General features: G+C 45.3%; 1 protein-coding gene across 1 annotated transcript in view; it reads left to right on the plus strand.

The window, feature by feature from the left end:
• Positions 1-16,715, plus strand: part of NUP205 (nucleoporin 205) — a 1,281,456-nt gene that overhangs the window by 119,772 nt on the left and 1,144,969 nt on the right. The window contains exon 7 of the mRNA XM_030216143.1: positions 9,959-10,096. Coding sequence (XP_030072003.1) covers positions 9,959-10,096 — 138 coding nt within the window. The remainder of the gene's footprint in view (positions 1-9,958; positions 10,097-16,715) is intronic.

The following is a 16,715-nucleotide window of genomic DNA, read 5'->3' on the forward strand; positions in this document are numbered from 1 at the left end:
CTACTTAACACTATCTCTCCTACTGTCATCCCTTATATCTGTCATATTCTCATTCTTTCACTTTTCACTGCGGCTGTTTCTGATGCCTTCAAACATGCTGTAGTCACACCACTTCTTAAAAAACCTTCATTGGACCCTGCCTGTCCTTCCAACTATCGCCCCATCTCCCTCCTCCCTTTCCTTTCCAAGATACTTGAACGTGTACTGTTCACCGTCGTTGTCTTGACTTTCTTTCATCTCAAGCTATTCTTGATCCACTTCAATCTGGCTTTCACCCCCTTCATTCCACTGAAACAGCACTTGCTAAAGTGTCCAATATCCTGTTCCTGGCCAGATCCAAAGGCCTCTATTCTATCCTCATCCTTCTCGATCTATCTGCTGCTTTTGACACTGTTGATCACAGCCTACTTCTTGATACTCTGTCCTCACTTGGATTTCAGGGCTCTGTTCTTTCCTGGTTTTCTTCTTCTCTCCCAGCGTACCTTTAGTGTATACTCTGGTGGATCCTCCTCCACTTCTGTCCCACTGTCAGTTGGTGTACCTCAGGGATCTGTCCTGGAACCTCTTCTTTTCTCCATCTATACTTCTTCCCTTGCTACTCTGATCTCATACCATGGTTTTCAGTACCACCTTTACGCTGACGACTCCCAGATCCATCTCTCCACACCAGAAATCTCAGCAGGAATTCAGGCCAAAGTATCAGCCTGCCTGTCTGACATTGCCGCCTGGATGTCTCAGCGCTATCTGAAACTAAACATGACCAAGACTGAACTTCTTATCTTTCCCCCTAAATCAACCTCTATTTCTGTGGATAACACTCTCATCCTTCCTGTCTCATCAGCTTGTAACCTTAGGGTCATCTTCGACTCCTCCTTCTCCTTCTCTTAACATATTCAACAGACTGCTAAAACCTGTCATTTCTTTCTCTATAATATCACCAAAATTCGCCCTTTCCTTTCTGAGCACACTACCAGAACCCTCATCCACACTCTTATCACCTCTCGCTTAGACTATTGCAACTTGCTTCTCACTGGTCTCCCACTTAGCCATCTCTCTCCTCTTCAATCTGTTCAAAATTCTGCTGCACAACTTATGTTCCGCCAGTGTTGGTGTGCTCATATTAGCCCTCTCCTCAAGTCACTTCACTGGCTCCCTATCCATTTCCGCATACAGTTCAAACTCCTCTTATTGACTTACAAGTGCATTCACTCTGCAGCTTCTCAGTACCTGTCCACTCTCATCTCTCCCTACACTCCTCCCCGAGAACTCCGTTCACTGGGTCAATCTCTCTTATTTGCACCCTTCTTCTCCACCGCTAACTCCAGACTCTGTTCCTTTTATCTTGCCGCACCATATGCTTGGAATAAACTTCCTGAGCCGGTCCGTTAAGCTCCATCTCTGGCCGTCTTCAAAGCTAGGCTAAAAGCCCACCTTTTTGATGCTGCTTTTAACTCCTAACCCTTACTTACTCGTTCAGTACCCTTATTTTATCATCCCCCACCTTAGTAATTCCCTTATCTCTTGTTTGTCCTGTTTGTCTGTCCTAATTAGATTGTAAGCTCTGTTGAGCAGGGACTCTCCATGTTCAAGTGTACAGCGCTGTGTACATCTAGTTGCGCTATAGAAATAAGTAGTAGTAGAGTACAACATAGTAGATGATGGCAAATAAAGACCTATACGGTCCATCCAGTCTGCCCAAGAAGATGAACTCAGTGTATGATGTGATACTTTGTATGTATACCTGATCTTGATTTTTCCTTCCATTTTCAGGCTATAGACCATAGAAGTCTGCCCGCCATTGTCCTTGTTCTGAATTTGTCATTGAAGCCCCTGAAAAGCTTCACTGCAGATCAAAAGCATATCCAAATTTATTCAGCCACGGTCAGGGCACAGACCCTAGCAGTCTGCTCAGCACTGGTCTTGTTGTCCAACTTCTACGGTTTGTACCATGATCGTGGCTGGACAGATTCAGCTTCAGAAGTCTGCCCAGCACTGGTGTTGCCTCTAAGCTGCTTTGGCTCTATTCCTTCTAAACAAGATTCCTTTGTGTTTATCCCACACATTTTTGAATTCTGTTATCGTTTCCATCTCCACAACCTCTTGCAGGAGGGCATTCCAGTATCTAGCTCCTTCTTGGTGAAAAAAATCCTTACGGACATTCCTGAGTTGGGCCCCCCCCCCTTCAACCTCAAGTTATGTCGTGTAGTTCTACCACCGTCCCATCTCTGGAAAAAGTTTGTTTGTAGATTAATACTTTTCAAATATTTGATGATCTGTATTATATCACCCCTGCTTCTCCTTTCCTCCAGGGTATACATGTTCAGTTCATCAAGTCTCTCCTCATACGTCTTGCTACGTAAACTCCATATCATTTTCATCACTTTTCTTTGAACCACTTCATCTGTTTACATCCTTTGCAAGATGACTTCCAAAACTGAACACAGTATTCCAAGTGGGGCCTTAACAACATCTTGTACAGGGGCATCAACACCTCCTTTCTTCTGCTGGTTATACCCCTCATTATGCAGCCTAGCATCCTTCTTAATGCGGCCACTGCTTTGCCACATTGTTTCGTCACCTTACGATCCTCAAGACACCATCACCCCAAGGTCTCTTCTCCTGATCCAGGTTTATCTCCCCCCTCCTGTTTGATACATCTCCTTTGGATTTCTGCACCCCAAGTGCATCATGATGCACTTTTTTGCATTAAATTTTAACTGCCGGACCCTTGCTTATTCTTCCAATGTTTGGAGATCTCTTCTCCTGCTTTCTACTCCCTCCGGGGTATCTACTGTTTTGGCTATCTTCATGTCATCTGCAAAAAAGGCAAACTTTTCCTTCTCTCTCAAAAAATATATTAAACAGAATCGGTCCCAGCTTACCAATCTCTCCCCTGCTATCTTTTGGTTTTATAGTTTATTGCAATTATAATATACTGCCCTAACTGGCAAGCAGATCAGAATGGTTTATATACTACCAAATTCAGAAAAGGAAAGGAACTCCTATCAATAAGGAAAGATAAAACTATCAAACAAAAGGAAAGAATAGAGAAGACAAGGAGAAAGAGGTGAGGGAGGAGGAAAAAGAATGAGGGAGTGAAAAGAAGGCAAAGGACTAGTGGTGGTGGTGGTTGGGGGGTGGGGGGTTGCTGGTGGCTCCTGCATCACTCTGCTCTTCTTTGCATTAAATTTTAACTGCCAGACCCTTGGCCATTCTTACAGTATTTGGAGGTCCATTCTCATGGTTTCTACTTTCTCCATGGTATCCACGCTATTGACTAGCTTCATTTCATCTGTAAAAAGGCAAACTTTTCCTTCTAACCATTCAGCAATGTCTCTCTCAAATATATTAAACAGAATCGCCTCATCACCGACCCCAGTTTCCAATCCTGTTCGCCATGGGTCCTAAGTTCAGCCCTGTCAGCTTAGTCATGAGTATTCTGTGAGAGTCCGAATCATAGGCTTTGCTGAAATACAAATGGATTACATCTAGCGCATGTCCTTTATCCAGTTCAGAGAATCTGATTTGTTTGGCAGGATTTTCCTTTGGCAAAACCATATTGCCTCATATCCATAACCTTTTGGCTTCTAGGAAACTAACTATCTTTTCCTTCAGCAGCGACTCCATTATTTTTCCTACCACTGACGTGAGACACATCTGCCCATCTCCATTCTTGTGGAACTTCTCCCATATCTAATGATCTATTAAATCCTTAAGATGTCCTTCCAGAACTTCTCTGAGCTCCTTCAGTATCTTGGGATGTATCCCATCTGGCCCTGTAGCTTTGATCTAAGCTGTTGCTTTTTAATGATTATTTGGCCACCTTTTCTGCAAACTGATGAGCAGTGATGCCATATTCAGAATTCTGCAACAGGGGTATTTACTTTCTTGTTCAGTACCCTACTCGAGTGAAGATTTTTAGGAGGAAGAACAAAGGAGGTGCGACATGCTAGAGGACCTTTAGTCCTATGTCCAGAAACTCTTAGACAATACTTCAGTTTCTTGGAGTAGTTGGTAAGCATAATCTAAGTTTGCTGGCTTTATCTGAATGTGTTGACCGCAATGTGGAATTTATTTTCCAAAGCTATTGAGTGACCAAAGTCATTACCAGAGGAATATTTTGCCTGGGTCTGTGAGAGTTCATACACTAAAAGGCCATTCTATAATAGGGCACCCACATTTACGCTCCACTTGAGCAATTAAGTGTATGTGCTTAAACATGAAATTAGCAGCAAAGCACCTAAAGTATTATAGTGCGTAAATGCAAGGTGGTTGTTCTAATGGGATGGGCGGGGCTGACAAGTTATATGCCCTTGCCACATTTGGGCACATGCAGTTATACTATGTCTACGGTTGGTGTAAATACGAGCACCTAAATGTAAGGTGCTCTGATATTGGTGTACTAGTAAAAAAGCCCCGTTTCTGATGCAAATGAAACGGGGGCTTGCAAGGTTTTCTTCTGTGTGCATGTGGGAGTGTGTGTGTCCCTGCTCTCTGTCCCCTCCCCTGTGCTCTCTGTCCCCTCCCCCCTCGGAGTCGAGTCCTTCAGTGTTTCCTGCTGTGCTGTGTTTGTGTTACAGAGATAGTGAGGGCTTCTGCCTTCTCTCCCCTCCCCCCTCTGAGTCCTTCACTGTTACAGAGAGAGCGATTTGATTTCGTGCTTTGCTGTGTTTTCCTTCACTGTTTGTGTTACAGAGAGAGCGAGGGCAGGGCAGCCACTCATGGGGAAACCGGATATCTCTCCCCCTTCACACTTCCGGCTGGAGGCTTCATTTAGAACGTTGGTGGTGCCTTTTATATATAGAGATATTAGTGTTCTGTAATGGCATCTGGACACCTAGATGCTGTTAAAGTATTGGCACTTAACTGTGTGTGATCGGCCATCTAAAGGAGGTACCTACTTATAGAATTACCCCAAAGTACCCATTTTAGGTTGCCCTCTGACCTGTCTGCACAGATACAAGGTAATAGTATAGGCATCTTTTGTTCAGTTGAAGATTATTTGAAACTTGTGACCTTGTTTGTCTACTGATGTTCTAGCTTCAGTCTTACCTGTTCAATTATATAATTGACTAGATACCACAATGCCCTTTTAATGAATCACCACAAAATCAATTGGTTTAGATAATCAGCATATGCAAAATAATAGGTCTATAATCAATTGGCCTTACACTGTTTGACATATTGAGGACTCCTAGATCTCAATATGTATACTTTGGAAGAAAGATGAGGGAGAGATGATTGAGGTATTTAAATTTTTCCACGGCATAAATGCACAGGAGGCAGGTCTCTTTCAACTGAAAGGAAGCTCTGGAATGAGATGTCATAAGGAGGATAGACTCAAAAGTAATCTAAGGAAATGCTTATTTATGGAAAGGGTGGTGGATGTGTGGAACAACCTCCTTGTGGAGATGATGGAGTTCTGAACTGTATCTGAATTCAAGAAAGCACGGGACAGGCATTTAGGATATCTTAAGGGGAGCCAAGAGAGTGTGGATGATACGGCTGGGCAAACTGGATAGGCCATATAATTTTGTCTGTCATTTCTTTGTTTCTATTATTCTGGTGCTAGAAGCCCTTTATTAGCTTTGTTTTATTCTAGATAAAGTTTAAGGTATTTTTCCTTCTTCACATGACTCCTAAGGAAACCTTTTCTATTTGAGTTTGATTTTTTTTCATGAGCCTAGTAGGTCCTTAAAGTCCTCTCAGGAAGTTATACTGGTTGTTTCTGCTATCAAGCACATGGAGACATGGAAATAAGCCTTCTTGTGTTATTTATTTTGTTGTTAGACTAGGACTCGTGAGTCATTGAGATTATGGATTATTTCAAGTTTCCTGAAGTTTGTAAGGTATGGCTTTCTGATGAGGCTTTTAATTGATTTTTTACTGCTAATTTTAATAATGTTCTCTGTTACCCTGTTCTAGGTAATTTTTTATATAGATTTGTGATGATAGTTTTATAGTATATATGCTGTTTTCTGTCAATTTCAAATCACTTGGGCTATTACTTTTGGGCTGAAATAATATGCAGTGGTTACAGAGAATTTTTATTTATTTATTTATTGCATTTGTATCCCACATTATCCCACCTCTTTGCAGGCTCAATGTGGCTTACAATTCAACATGGGTACTGGAAATACAGTGGTGGAAATAAGTATTTGATCCCTTGCTGATTTTGTAAGTTTGCCCACTGACAAAGACATGAGCAGCCCATAATTGAAGGGTAGGTTATTGGTAACAGTGAGAGATAGCACATCACAAATTAAATCCGGAAAATCACATTGTGGAAAGTATATGAATTTATTTGCATTCTGCAGAGGGAAATAAGTATTTGATCCCCCACCAACCAGTAAGAGACCAGGTAGATGCTCCAAATCAACTCGTTACCTGCATGACAGACAGCTGTCGGCAATGGTCACCTGTATGAAAGACACCTGTCCACAGACTCAGTGAATCAGTCAGACTCTAACCTCTACAAAATGGCCAAGAGCAAGGAGCTGTCTAAGGATGTCAGGGACAAGATCATACACCTGCACAAGGCTGGAATGGGCTACAAAACCATCAGTAAGACGCTGGGCGAGAAGGAGACAACTGTTGGTGCCATAGTAAGAAAATGGAAGAAGTACAAAATGACTGTCAATCGACAAAGATCTGGGGCTCCACGCAAAATCTCACCTCGTGGGGTATCCTTGATCATGAGGAAGGTTAGAAATCAGCCTACAACTACAAGGGGGGAACTTGTCAATGATCTCAAGGCAGCTGGGACCACTGTCACCACGAAAACCATTGGTAACACATTACGACATAACGGATTGCAATCCTGCAGTGCCCGCAAGGTCCCCCTGCTCCGGAAGGCACATGTGACGGCCCGTCTGAAGTTTGCCAGTGAACACCTGGATGATGCCGAGAGTGATTGGGAGAAGGTGCTGTGGTCAGATGAGACAAAAATTGAGCTCTTTGGCATGAACTCAACTCGCCGTGTTTGGAGGAAGAGAAATGCTGCCTATGGCCCAAAGAACACCGTCCCCACTGTCAAGCATGGAGGTGGAAATGTTATGTTTTGGGGGTGTTTCTCTGCTAAGGGCACAGGACTACTTCACCGCATCAATGGGAGAATGGATGGGGCCATGTACCGTACAATTCTGAGTGACAACCTCCTTCCCTCTGCCAGGGCCTTAAAAATGGGTCGTGGCTGGGTCTTCCAGCACGACAATGACCCAAAACATACAGCCAAGGCAACAAAGGAGTGGCTCAGGAAGAAGCACATTAGGGTCATGGAGTGGCCTAGCCAGTCACCAGACCTTAATCCCATTGAAAACTTATGGAGGGAGCTGAAGCTGCGAGTTGCCAAGCGACAGCCCAGAACTCTAATGATTTAGAGATGATCTGCAAAGAGGAGTGGACCAAAATTCCTCCTGACATGTGTGCAAACCTCATCATCAACTACAGAAGACGTCTGACCGCTGTGCTTGCCAACAAGGGTTTTGCCACCAAGTATTAGGTCTTGTTTGCCAGAGGGATTAAATACTTATTTCCCTCTGCAGAATGCAAATAAATTCATATACTTTCCACAATGTGATTTTCCGGATTTAATTTGTGATGTGCTATCTCTCACTGTTACCAATAACCTACCCTTCAATTATGGGCTGCTCATGTCTTTGTCAGTGGGCAAACTTACAAAATCAGCAAGGGATCAAATACTTATTTCCACCACTGTAGAAGAGAATATACATTTGGTTTTACAAAGGGTTATGTGTTACATGATGGTGAAATACATGATAGTGTTAAAGCAAAAGACATTATAAGACAGCTCCTGGTGTGTCTTTGCTGTTGTTGGTGACTGGAGTGGTGTCTAATAGTTTATTCACGAGTTGGAAGAGTTTGTGTGTGTCTTTGTAATTTGGTCCAATTTCAGTTTTGTAGTATTGTCTTTTGGTTTGTCTTATGGCATATTTATATTTCCTTCGGCGTTGCTTCCAAGCGTTAATTGTGGGCTCGGCTTTCTTTTTGTTCCACTCACGTTCTAGTTTCCTGACTTGCGTTTTGAGTTTTTTCAGGTCTTCGTTGAACCATGGTATTGAGTTCTTTCTGTGCGAGGTTCTGGTTTGGATTGGGGCAATGTTGTCTAGTATTAATTTACATCTGTTATCCCATATTGAGAGGAATTGGATTGTGTCTGTTTTTATTGTCCATCCATCGTTGTAGATCTGTTGCCAGAATTTAGCCTGATCTATTTTTCCTCTTGTGGTGTAAGTCTTTCGTATTTGTTTGTTAGGTAAGTCTTTCATTCTCCATTGGAGGGTAATATGTGCTTTGTAATGGTCTGACCACAATATAGGTGACCATTTAGTGTATGTTAATGTAAGGTTTGCGTCGTGGTCAAATTTGTGTGTTATGATGTCTGTGTGTCCTTTTTTTGTGTGTTGGTTGCGTATTTGGTCCTTCTAGATCCCATAGTTGCAAAAACTCTTTGCAGTCTTGGGTGCTTGTTGTGGTGAGATCTTCCAGGTGTAAGTTAATATCTTCTATTATGATGAGGTTAGAGGAAGAGATACAGGTGTTCGAGATAAAGTCCATGAAGTGTGTTTGGCAGTCTCACCAGTTGCCTGGTGGTCTGTAAAATATGACTGCGTTAAGGTGTTCCTGCAATTTTGGGTGACTGATTCTTATGGAAGCGATTTCAAGTTGTGGCATTATGGATTCAGCTGTGTTTGTGATGTTGAACTCTGATTTTTATATTATGGCTATTCCTCCTCCTCTTTTTCCATTTCTTGTCCAGTGTGTGATTTTGTATACTGGTGGGCATAATTCTAAGATTATAGGATCTTGAAGGTTGTGGACCCAGGTTTCAGTGATGAATAGGATGTCAAGGTTGTCTGCAGTGATCCAGTCTGTTATAGTCTCTGTTTTGTTCACTACTGATCTGGCGTTTACGTATCCCATTTGAATTAACTGATACGGTTCGATTAGGGGCGTTGATGTCTTAATTTTTATTAGTTGCCTATTTTCCTGATGTCTAGTTTTGTTGTGACCTTTCTTCCCTTTCTGTTGGTTGTTTCCATATATATTTGTTTTTCCTTTTAATTGATTACTGTTCTTTTGTTCTGGTGGGTTATGCGTAAATTGGCTGAAGGGTGTGTGTGTTGTAGGTAGATTGGTGTTTGTGTTAGGGATGGTCCAAGTGTAGTATATTAGGGGGAGGAAGTATATTATCATAATCAGTTTGTTGGTGTTCATGTTGGCTGTTGTTCTGAAATCAGTAATATGTATTTAAAGTATGTAGCAGGTAGCAGACCGTGCCTCCTTATGGTATTATGGTAGGCATTTAAGGACGTTTAGAAGCAAAGCAATTTAAAAGACTTTTAGCATGTGTTTAAAAGTAGCAAGGTAGTTAAAACATTTAAGTTATCATTTAAACATTCAAGTGTTGCAAATCTTTTATAGTGCAAGGCATTTGGAAGCATTTGAAAGCAGGCAACTAAAAGCAATGCCCTCGGAAGCACTTTAAACATTTGAGTGTAGCAAATCGTTTATAATGCAAGGCGTTTAGGGGCATTTAAAAGCAAGCAACTAGAAGCAAAGCACTTAAAAGACCTTGGGTTGCATTTAAGTGTAGCAGTGCAAGTGAAACAAATTATGCTGACCAGATTCTCAAGAGTTTCCTGCTACAATACAATCCCAGTGAAAGGTGAATAATCTTATTATATGGCCCTTAGTTGAGGACTGTTATGACAAAGATTATACTAAATAAGTTGAGAGGGGATGTAAACTAGGGAATGATCCCTAAATAGTTATAAAAGAAGGTTCAAGGACCCAGATCCCCGAGCCCTGGTGTGCATTGTAGATGAACATAGGTCATGGTTTAGTTTATTAAAAATTTGTTATACCGCTCTTCAAAACCATCAGATTTCAGTACTTTTATATTACCTGCATCAACATTTAAATTTCTTCCTCGCAGATTGGTGATGTATATAGGAAAGATCCCTTCAGCCTCGAACTTTGCCTTGAGTACTGGTGTCCATCAGAGCCTCTTCAGAGTTCTGCTATCATGGGCTGTTACCTAGGTGTAGTTCACCAGCGACCACCTCAGCGACAGGTAAGCAAATTTGATTTTCTTCAAAAGTTTGTATAGTAGTAGAGCTGACTAATGAGACTTGTACTATAGACACGGGGACGGGGACCCACGGTAACTTCGGGGATGGGGACAGAGCCCGTGGGCACAGACCGGGGACAGATCCCACGGGGATGTGGCAGGGATGGGGACAGAGCCCATGAGGACTGCGACAAACTTTGTCCCCGTGTCATTCTACTTTGAAGCCTGTTAATCAACTGGACTGTTATTTATGTTTGATGCAGCCGACAATATTTTTATTTTTTGGAAAAACAAGCACACATGGTGGCTACAGCTAGCAAAGTTTGCATGGGAGATCCTGTACATCCTGCTACCAGCACATCTTCTAGGAAGACATTTTCTGTTGCAGGAGGGACTGTGGAAGACAGGAGAGCTAAACTGAATCCTGAGATTGTTGATGACTTATTATTTATTCACAGATTAAAAAATCATAACAGTGCTTCATAGGGCATATTTCTCTCCTCTAGGACATACAGAATGGGTTGTATTTTGTACCCCTGGATATTTTAAAAGGGTGGATTAGGATTCCTTAGGGTAGTAGAAGTCAGCTATTGGTGGTGATGGGAGGGTTTATTATAGTTGCTCATTTTTACTGTTTTCTATTTGTAATTTATACACAACAGTTGCACAGCATATTGTTCCTTTTTATACTTTTTTAATAAAAAGATTTAAATATAAAATCATAATTTTTCGAGTCTTCTGCAGATGAGTACAAAGCCCACTGAGATGGGACGGAGACAAAGAGAACCCATGGGGATGGGGACAAATTTTATACCCGTGTCATTCTCTATTCTCCGAGGACAAGCAGGCTGCATGTTCTCACATGTGGGTCGGCGTCCACGGCGGCCCCAGGAACGGAGATTTTCCAGCAAAATCTAAAAAAAGCTTTGCGATAGTCACCAGGGCACAGAACGGACACACCGCGCTTGCGCGGCCATCTTCCCACCCACGCGCGCCCGTTTCCGCCTAGTTTTTTCTTTTTTTCGCGGTGGAGAGTGACTGCGTGTCGGTCTCTCTCCCTCAGGTCCCAGGAAAAACTTAGGCGTCCTTCGTGTTGTATTTACCGCGTTATTTTTGTTTTACGTCGCCTTTTTTTGTCTCTTTCTTTTCCAGGTTTACAAAAAAAACAAAAAAAAAAACCCCTCTTTTTCTTAGTTTTTGTCCCCTGTTAAGTTTCCTTTCATTTCCGTTGCAGCCTTCTTTGGCCGCACGTCCGCGGTACTCCTTTTTGTGACCTTGGTTGGCACAATCGAGCCGTTTGATTTTGCCGCCGCCGCGATTTTTGCGCTGATGTCATCGAAGCCTCCCAGTGGCTTCAAGAAGTGTGCTCGGTGCCAGCAGTCGATCTCGGGCACTGTCCTGCACTCCTGGTGCATCCAGTGCCTTGGGCCCGACCATCGCCCAGATGCTTGCAAGTTACGTCTGAGTTTGAAAAAAATGGACACAGGCGTCGAGAAGAGCTCTTCGGGACCGTCTTTTCGGAGCTCCGACTGATTCCTTTGCGTCGACGTCGTCGATATCGACACCGGGGATGGCATCGACATCGGGAGCTCAGGTAATGTCTGTCCGAACATCACCTTTAGCTGGGAGTAGTGAGCCGTCGAGTGGGTCTCCACCTGTCTCGAAGGCTCCTGCTGTGAGGGCCCACCGGTACCGACCGATGTCGGACCCGACCCCGAGGAGGCATGTGGATTCCACGTCCTCCTTGTTGGTACTGAGCAGTACCGGTGACGTACTTCGAGCGAAGGCGAAGGATCGGCACCGGTCTCCTTCGAGACATGGTATCGGGAGCTCTGGGGCGTTGAAGGATTCGGCACCTGGAAAGCGTCGACGCCGGGAGGAGCGTTCACCCTCCATACAAGAGGTGTCGGTGCGTCGATCTTCAGACAGCCCGGTATTGCCTCCCAGGCCTCTATAGATTCTGACTTCTACTCCTGTACCAGCCCCCCACAGCCTTCCTCAATAGCAGTTCTGGAGGAGAGCATCCGAGCCATTCTTCCAGGCCTTTTGGAAGGGCTGCTGCTTCAGTCTACCCCGGTACCGGGGGTGCTTGCGCCCTCGGTACCATCGATGCCTCCTGGGATGAAGAGTAAGATCCCAGATATTTCTCTTCCGAGGAGTCTTGTGGTCTTCCTTCTGATTCTACTCCTTCACCTGAGAGGAAGCTTTCTCCGCCGGAGAGTCTCTCCTTCTCGTCATTTGTCCGGGAAATGTCTGTGGGCATTCCCTTCCCTGTGGTAACTGAGGATGAGCCCAGAACTGAGATGCTCGAGGTCCTTGACTATCCTTCGCCATGTAAGGAGTCATCCACTGCCCCTCTGCATAATGTCCTTAAGGAGACATTGCTGAGGAATTGGATGAAACCGTTATCTAATCCCACCATCCCTAAGAAAGCGGAGTTCCAGTATCGAATCCATGGAGAACCTGAGTTGATGAGGTTGCAGTTACCTCACGACTCTGCGGTTGTTTGTGGATTCTGCTCTCAAGAGATCCAGGAGTACTAGAGATTTTGCCTCAGCACCCCCGGGGCGAGAAGCTAGGAGTCTGGACTCTTGGAGGAAGGCCTATCAGTCCTCTATGCTCATGTCCAAAATTCAGTCTTACCAGCTCTACATGAGCATTCACATGTGGAACAATGTTAAGCAACTGGCGGACTTGGTGGACAAGCTCCCTCCGGAGCACGCCAGGCCTTTTTCAGGAGGTGGTCAGGCAGCTGAAGGCGTGTCGTAAATTCCTGTCCAGGGGTGCTTATGACACTTTTGATGTTGCATCCAGATCCATTGCTCAAGGTATAGTGATGAGCAGACTCTCATGGCTGCGTGTCTCTGACCTGGATAATCGGACCCAGCAGCGGCTTGCGGATGTTCCTTGCCGGGGGGATAATATTTTTGGTGAGAAGGTCGAGCAGGTGGTAGAGCAGCTCCACCAGCGGGAAATCGCCCTCGACAAACTCTCCCACCGGGCGCTTTCAGCATCTACCTCAACAGGTAGACGTTTTTTCAGGGGAAGGAGGAGTGCTCCCTATGCTTACAATCGGTGTAGGTACAATAAACCTTCCCGACAGCCTTCTCAGGCTCAGCCCCAGCGCGCTCATTTGTGTCAACAGCGTGCGCCCAGACAGGCCCCTGCAGCTCCCCAGCAAAAGCAAGGGACGGGCTTTTGACTGGCTCCAGTTGAGCATAGCCGCTATAAAAGTACCCATGCCGGACGATCTGCCGATCGGGGGGAGGTTAAAATTTTTCACCAAAGTTGGCCTCTCATAACCTCCGACAGGTGGGTTCTTCAAATAGTCCGGTTAGGGTACTCCCTCAATTTGATCTCCAGACCTCCGAATTGTCCACTGGGAGCTCAGTCCTTCAGCTTCCAGCACAGGCAGGTACTTGCAGAGGAACTCTCCGTCCTTTCTCAGCGCCAATGCGGTCGAACCCGTTCCACCAGGGCAAGAAGGGCTGGGATTCTATTCCAGGTACTTGTGCAAAAGAAAACAGGGGGGATGCGTCCCATTCTAGACCTAAGGGCCCTGAACAAATTCCTTGTCTGAGAAAAGTTCAGGATGGTTTCCCTGGGCACCCTTCTTCCCATGATTCAGAAAAATGATTGACTATGCTCTCTGGACTTAAAGGATGCTTATACACACATCTCGATACTTCCAGCCCACAGGAAGTATCTTCGATTCCATCTGGGAACACTGCACTTCCAATATTGTGTGCTACCCTTTGGTCTCGCATCTGCGCCCAGGGTTTTTACAGAATGCCTGGCAGTAGTCGCAGCGTCACTAAGCAGACTGTGGGAGTACATGGTTCCCTTATCTTGACGATTGGTTGGTGAAGAACACCTCAGAGGCAGGAGCTCTACAGTCCATTCAGGTGTCTATTTAACTCTTGAAGCTACTAGGGTTTGTCATCAATTACCCAAATTCCCACCTTCTTCCAGTTCAACAACTAGAATTCATAGGAGCTCTGCTGGACTCTCAGACAGCTCGGGCCTATCTTCCCGAGATGAGGACAGACAACCTTCTGTGTCTCGTTTCCATGGCCAGAGCGTCTCAGCAGATTACAGCTCGGCAGATGTTGAGACTGCTAGGCCATATGGCCTCCACAGTTCACGTGTCACCCATGGCACGCCTTCACTTGAGATCTGCTCAATGGACCCTAGCTTCCCAGTGGTACCAAGCTGCGGGGAATCTAGAGGATCTGATCCATCTGTCCACCGAATTACACAATTCCCTTCAATGGTGGACAATTCGCTCCAATTTGACCTTGGGACGTCCCTTCCAAATTCCTCAGCCTCAAAAAGTGCTGACCACGGATGCATCTCTTCTGGGGTGGGGGGCTCATGTAGATGGGCTTCACACTCAGGGAACTTGGTCCCTCTAGGAATCAGGTCTTCAGATCAATCTCCTGGAGTTGCGAGCGATCTGGAATGCTCTAAAGGTTTTCAGGGATCGGCTGTCCAATCAAATCATTTAAATTCAGACAGACAACCAGGTTGCCATGTATTACATCAACAAGCAGGGGGGCACCGGATCTCGCCCGCTGTGTCAGGAAGCCATCCAGATGTGGCTTTGGGCTCGCCGTCATGGCATGTTTCTCCAAGCCACGTATCTGGTAGGCGTAGACAGTCTGGCTGACAGGTTGAGCAGAATTATGCAACCTCTCGAGTGGTCTCTCAACAGTACAGTTGTCTGCAAGATCTTCCGAGCGTGGGGCACCACCTCGGTGGATCTTTTTGCCACTCAGATCAATCACAAGGTCCCTCAGTTCTGTTCCAGATTTCAGGCCCACGACAGACTAGCTTCAGATGCTTTTCTCCTGCATTGGGGGGAGTTTCTTCTGTATGCGTATCTTCCCATACCTCTGATGGGGAAGACTTTGCTGAAATTCCAGCAAGACCGTGGAACCATGATTCTGATTGCACCTTTTTGGCTGCGTCAGATTTGTTTCCCTCTTCTTCTGGAATTATCCTTCGAAGAACCGTGGAGATTGAAGTGTTTTCCAACCCTCATCACTCAGAACGAGGGGGCACTTTTGCATCCCAACCTCCAGTCTCTGGCTCTCACGGCCTGGATGTTGAGAGCGTAGACCGCCTCCTTAGTTCTCTCTGAGGGTGTGTCCCGAGTCTTGCTTGCTTCCAGGAAAGATTCCACCAAGAGGTGTTACTCTTTCAAATGGAGGAGGTTTGCCGTCTGGTGTGACAGCAAGCCCCTAGATCCTCGTTCTTGTCCTACACAGACCCTGCTTGAATACCTTCTACGCTTGTCAGAGTCTGGTCTTAAGACCAACTCCGTAAGAGTTCATCTTAGTGCAATTAGTGCTTTCCATTATCGTGTAGACGGTAAGCCTATCTCTGGACAGCCTTTAGTTGTTCGTTTCATGAGAGGTTTGCTTTTGTCATCGCCCCCTGTCAAACCTCCACCAGTGTCATGGGATCTCAAAGTCGTCTTCACCCAGCTGATGAAAGCTCCTTTTGAGCCACTGGATTCTTGCCATCTGAAGTACTTGACATGGAAGGTCATTTCCTTGGTGGCTGTTACTTCAGCTCGTAGAGTCAGTGAGCTTCAAGCCTTGGAAGTGCATGCTCCTTTTCTCAAGTTTCATTACAACAGAGTAGTCCTCCGTACGCACCCTAAGTTCTTGCCGAAGGTGGTGTTGTAGTTGCATTTTAATCAGTCAATTGTCTTGCTAACATTCTTCCCCCGTCCTCATACCCGCCCTGCTGAACGTCAGTTGCATACATTAGACTGCAAGACAGCATTGGCCTTCTATGTGGAGCGGACAAGCCCCTTCAGACAGTCCGCCCAAATGTTTGTTTCTTTTGATCCCAACAGAAGGGGAGTTGCTGTCGGGAAACGCACCATTTCCAATTGGCTAGCAGATTGCATTTCCTTTACTTATTCCCAGTCTGGGCTGACTCTTGAGTGTCATGTCACGGCTCATAGTGTTCGAGCCATGGCAGCGTCAGTGGCCCACTTGAAGTCAGCCACTATTAAAGAGATTTGCAAGGCTGCGACGTGGTCATCGGTCCACACATTCACATCTCATTACTGCCTTCAGCAGGATTCCCGACACAACAGTTTTTTTGGGCAGTCGGTGCTGCAGAATCTGTTTGGGGGTCTAGAATCCAACACCACCCCCCTAGGCCCATTTTTCTTCTGTTCCAGGCTGCACTCTCAGATATTTCTTTGTAGGTCAATCTTAGTTATGTCCTCGCTGTTGCGAATCCCAATTGACCTTCTTTGTTGTTTTGAGTGAGCCTGGAGGCTAGGGATACCCCACATGTGAGAACAAGCAGCCTGCTTGTCCTCGGAGAAAGCAAAGATACTTACCTGTAGCAGGTATTCTCCGAGGACAGCAGGCTGATAGTTCTCATGAACCTGCCCACCTCCCCTTTGGAGTTGTTGTTTTATTCTTTATTTGCTTTTCATTTAACCTATGCGGGAACGGACGCGCACATGCGCGGTGCGTCCTTCCCACGCCCTAGTGGCGGTCGCAAAGCTTTTTTTTTTAGATTTTGCTGGAAAATCTCCGTTCCTGGGGCCGCCGTGGACGCCGACCCACATGTGAGAACAATCAGCCTGCTGTCC

The sequence above is a fragment of the Microcaecilia unicolor genome, chromosome 10 (assembly GCF_901765095.1).
Source record: "Microcaecilia unicolor chromosome 10, aMicUni1.1, whole genome shotgun sequence".
NCBI classification, from domain to species: Eukaryota; Metazoa; Chordata; class Amphibia; order Gymnophiona; family Siphonopidae; genus Microcaecilia; species Microcaecilia unicolor.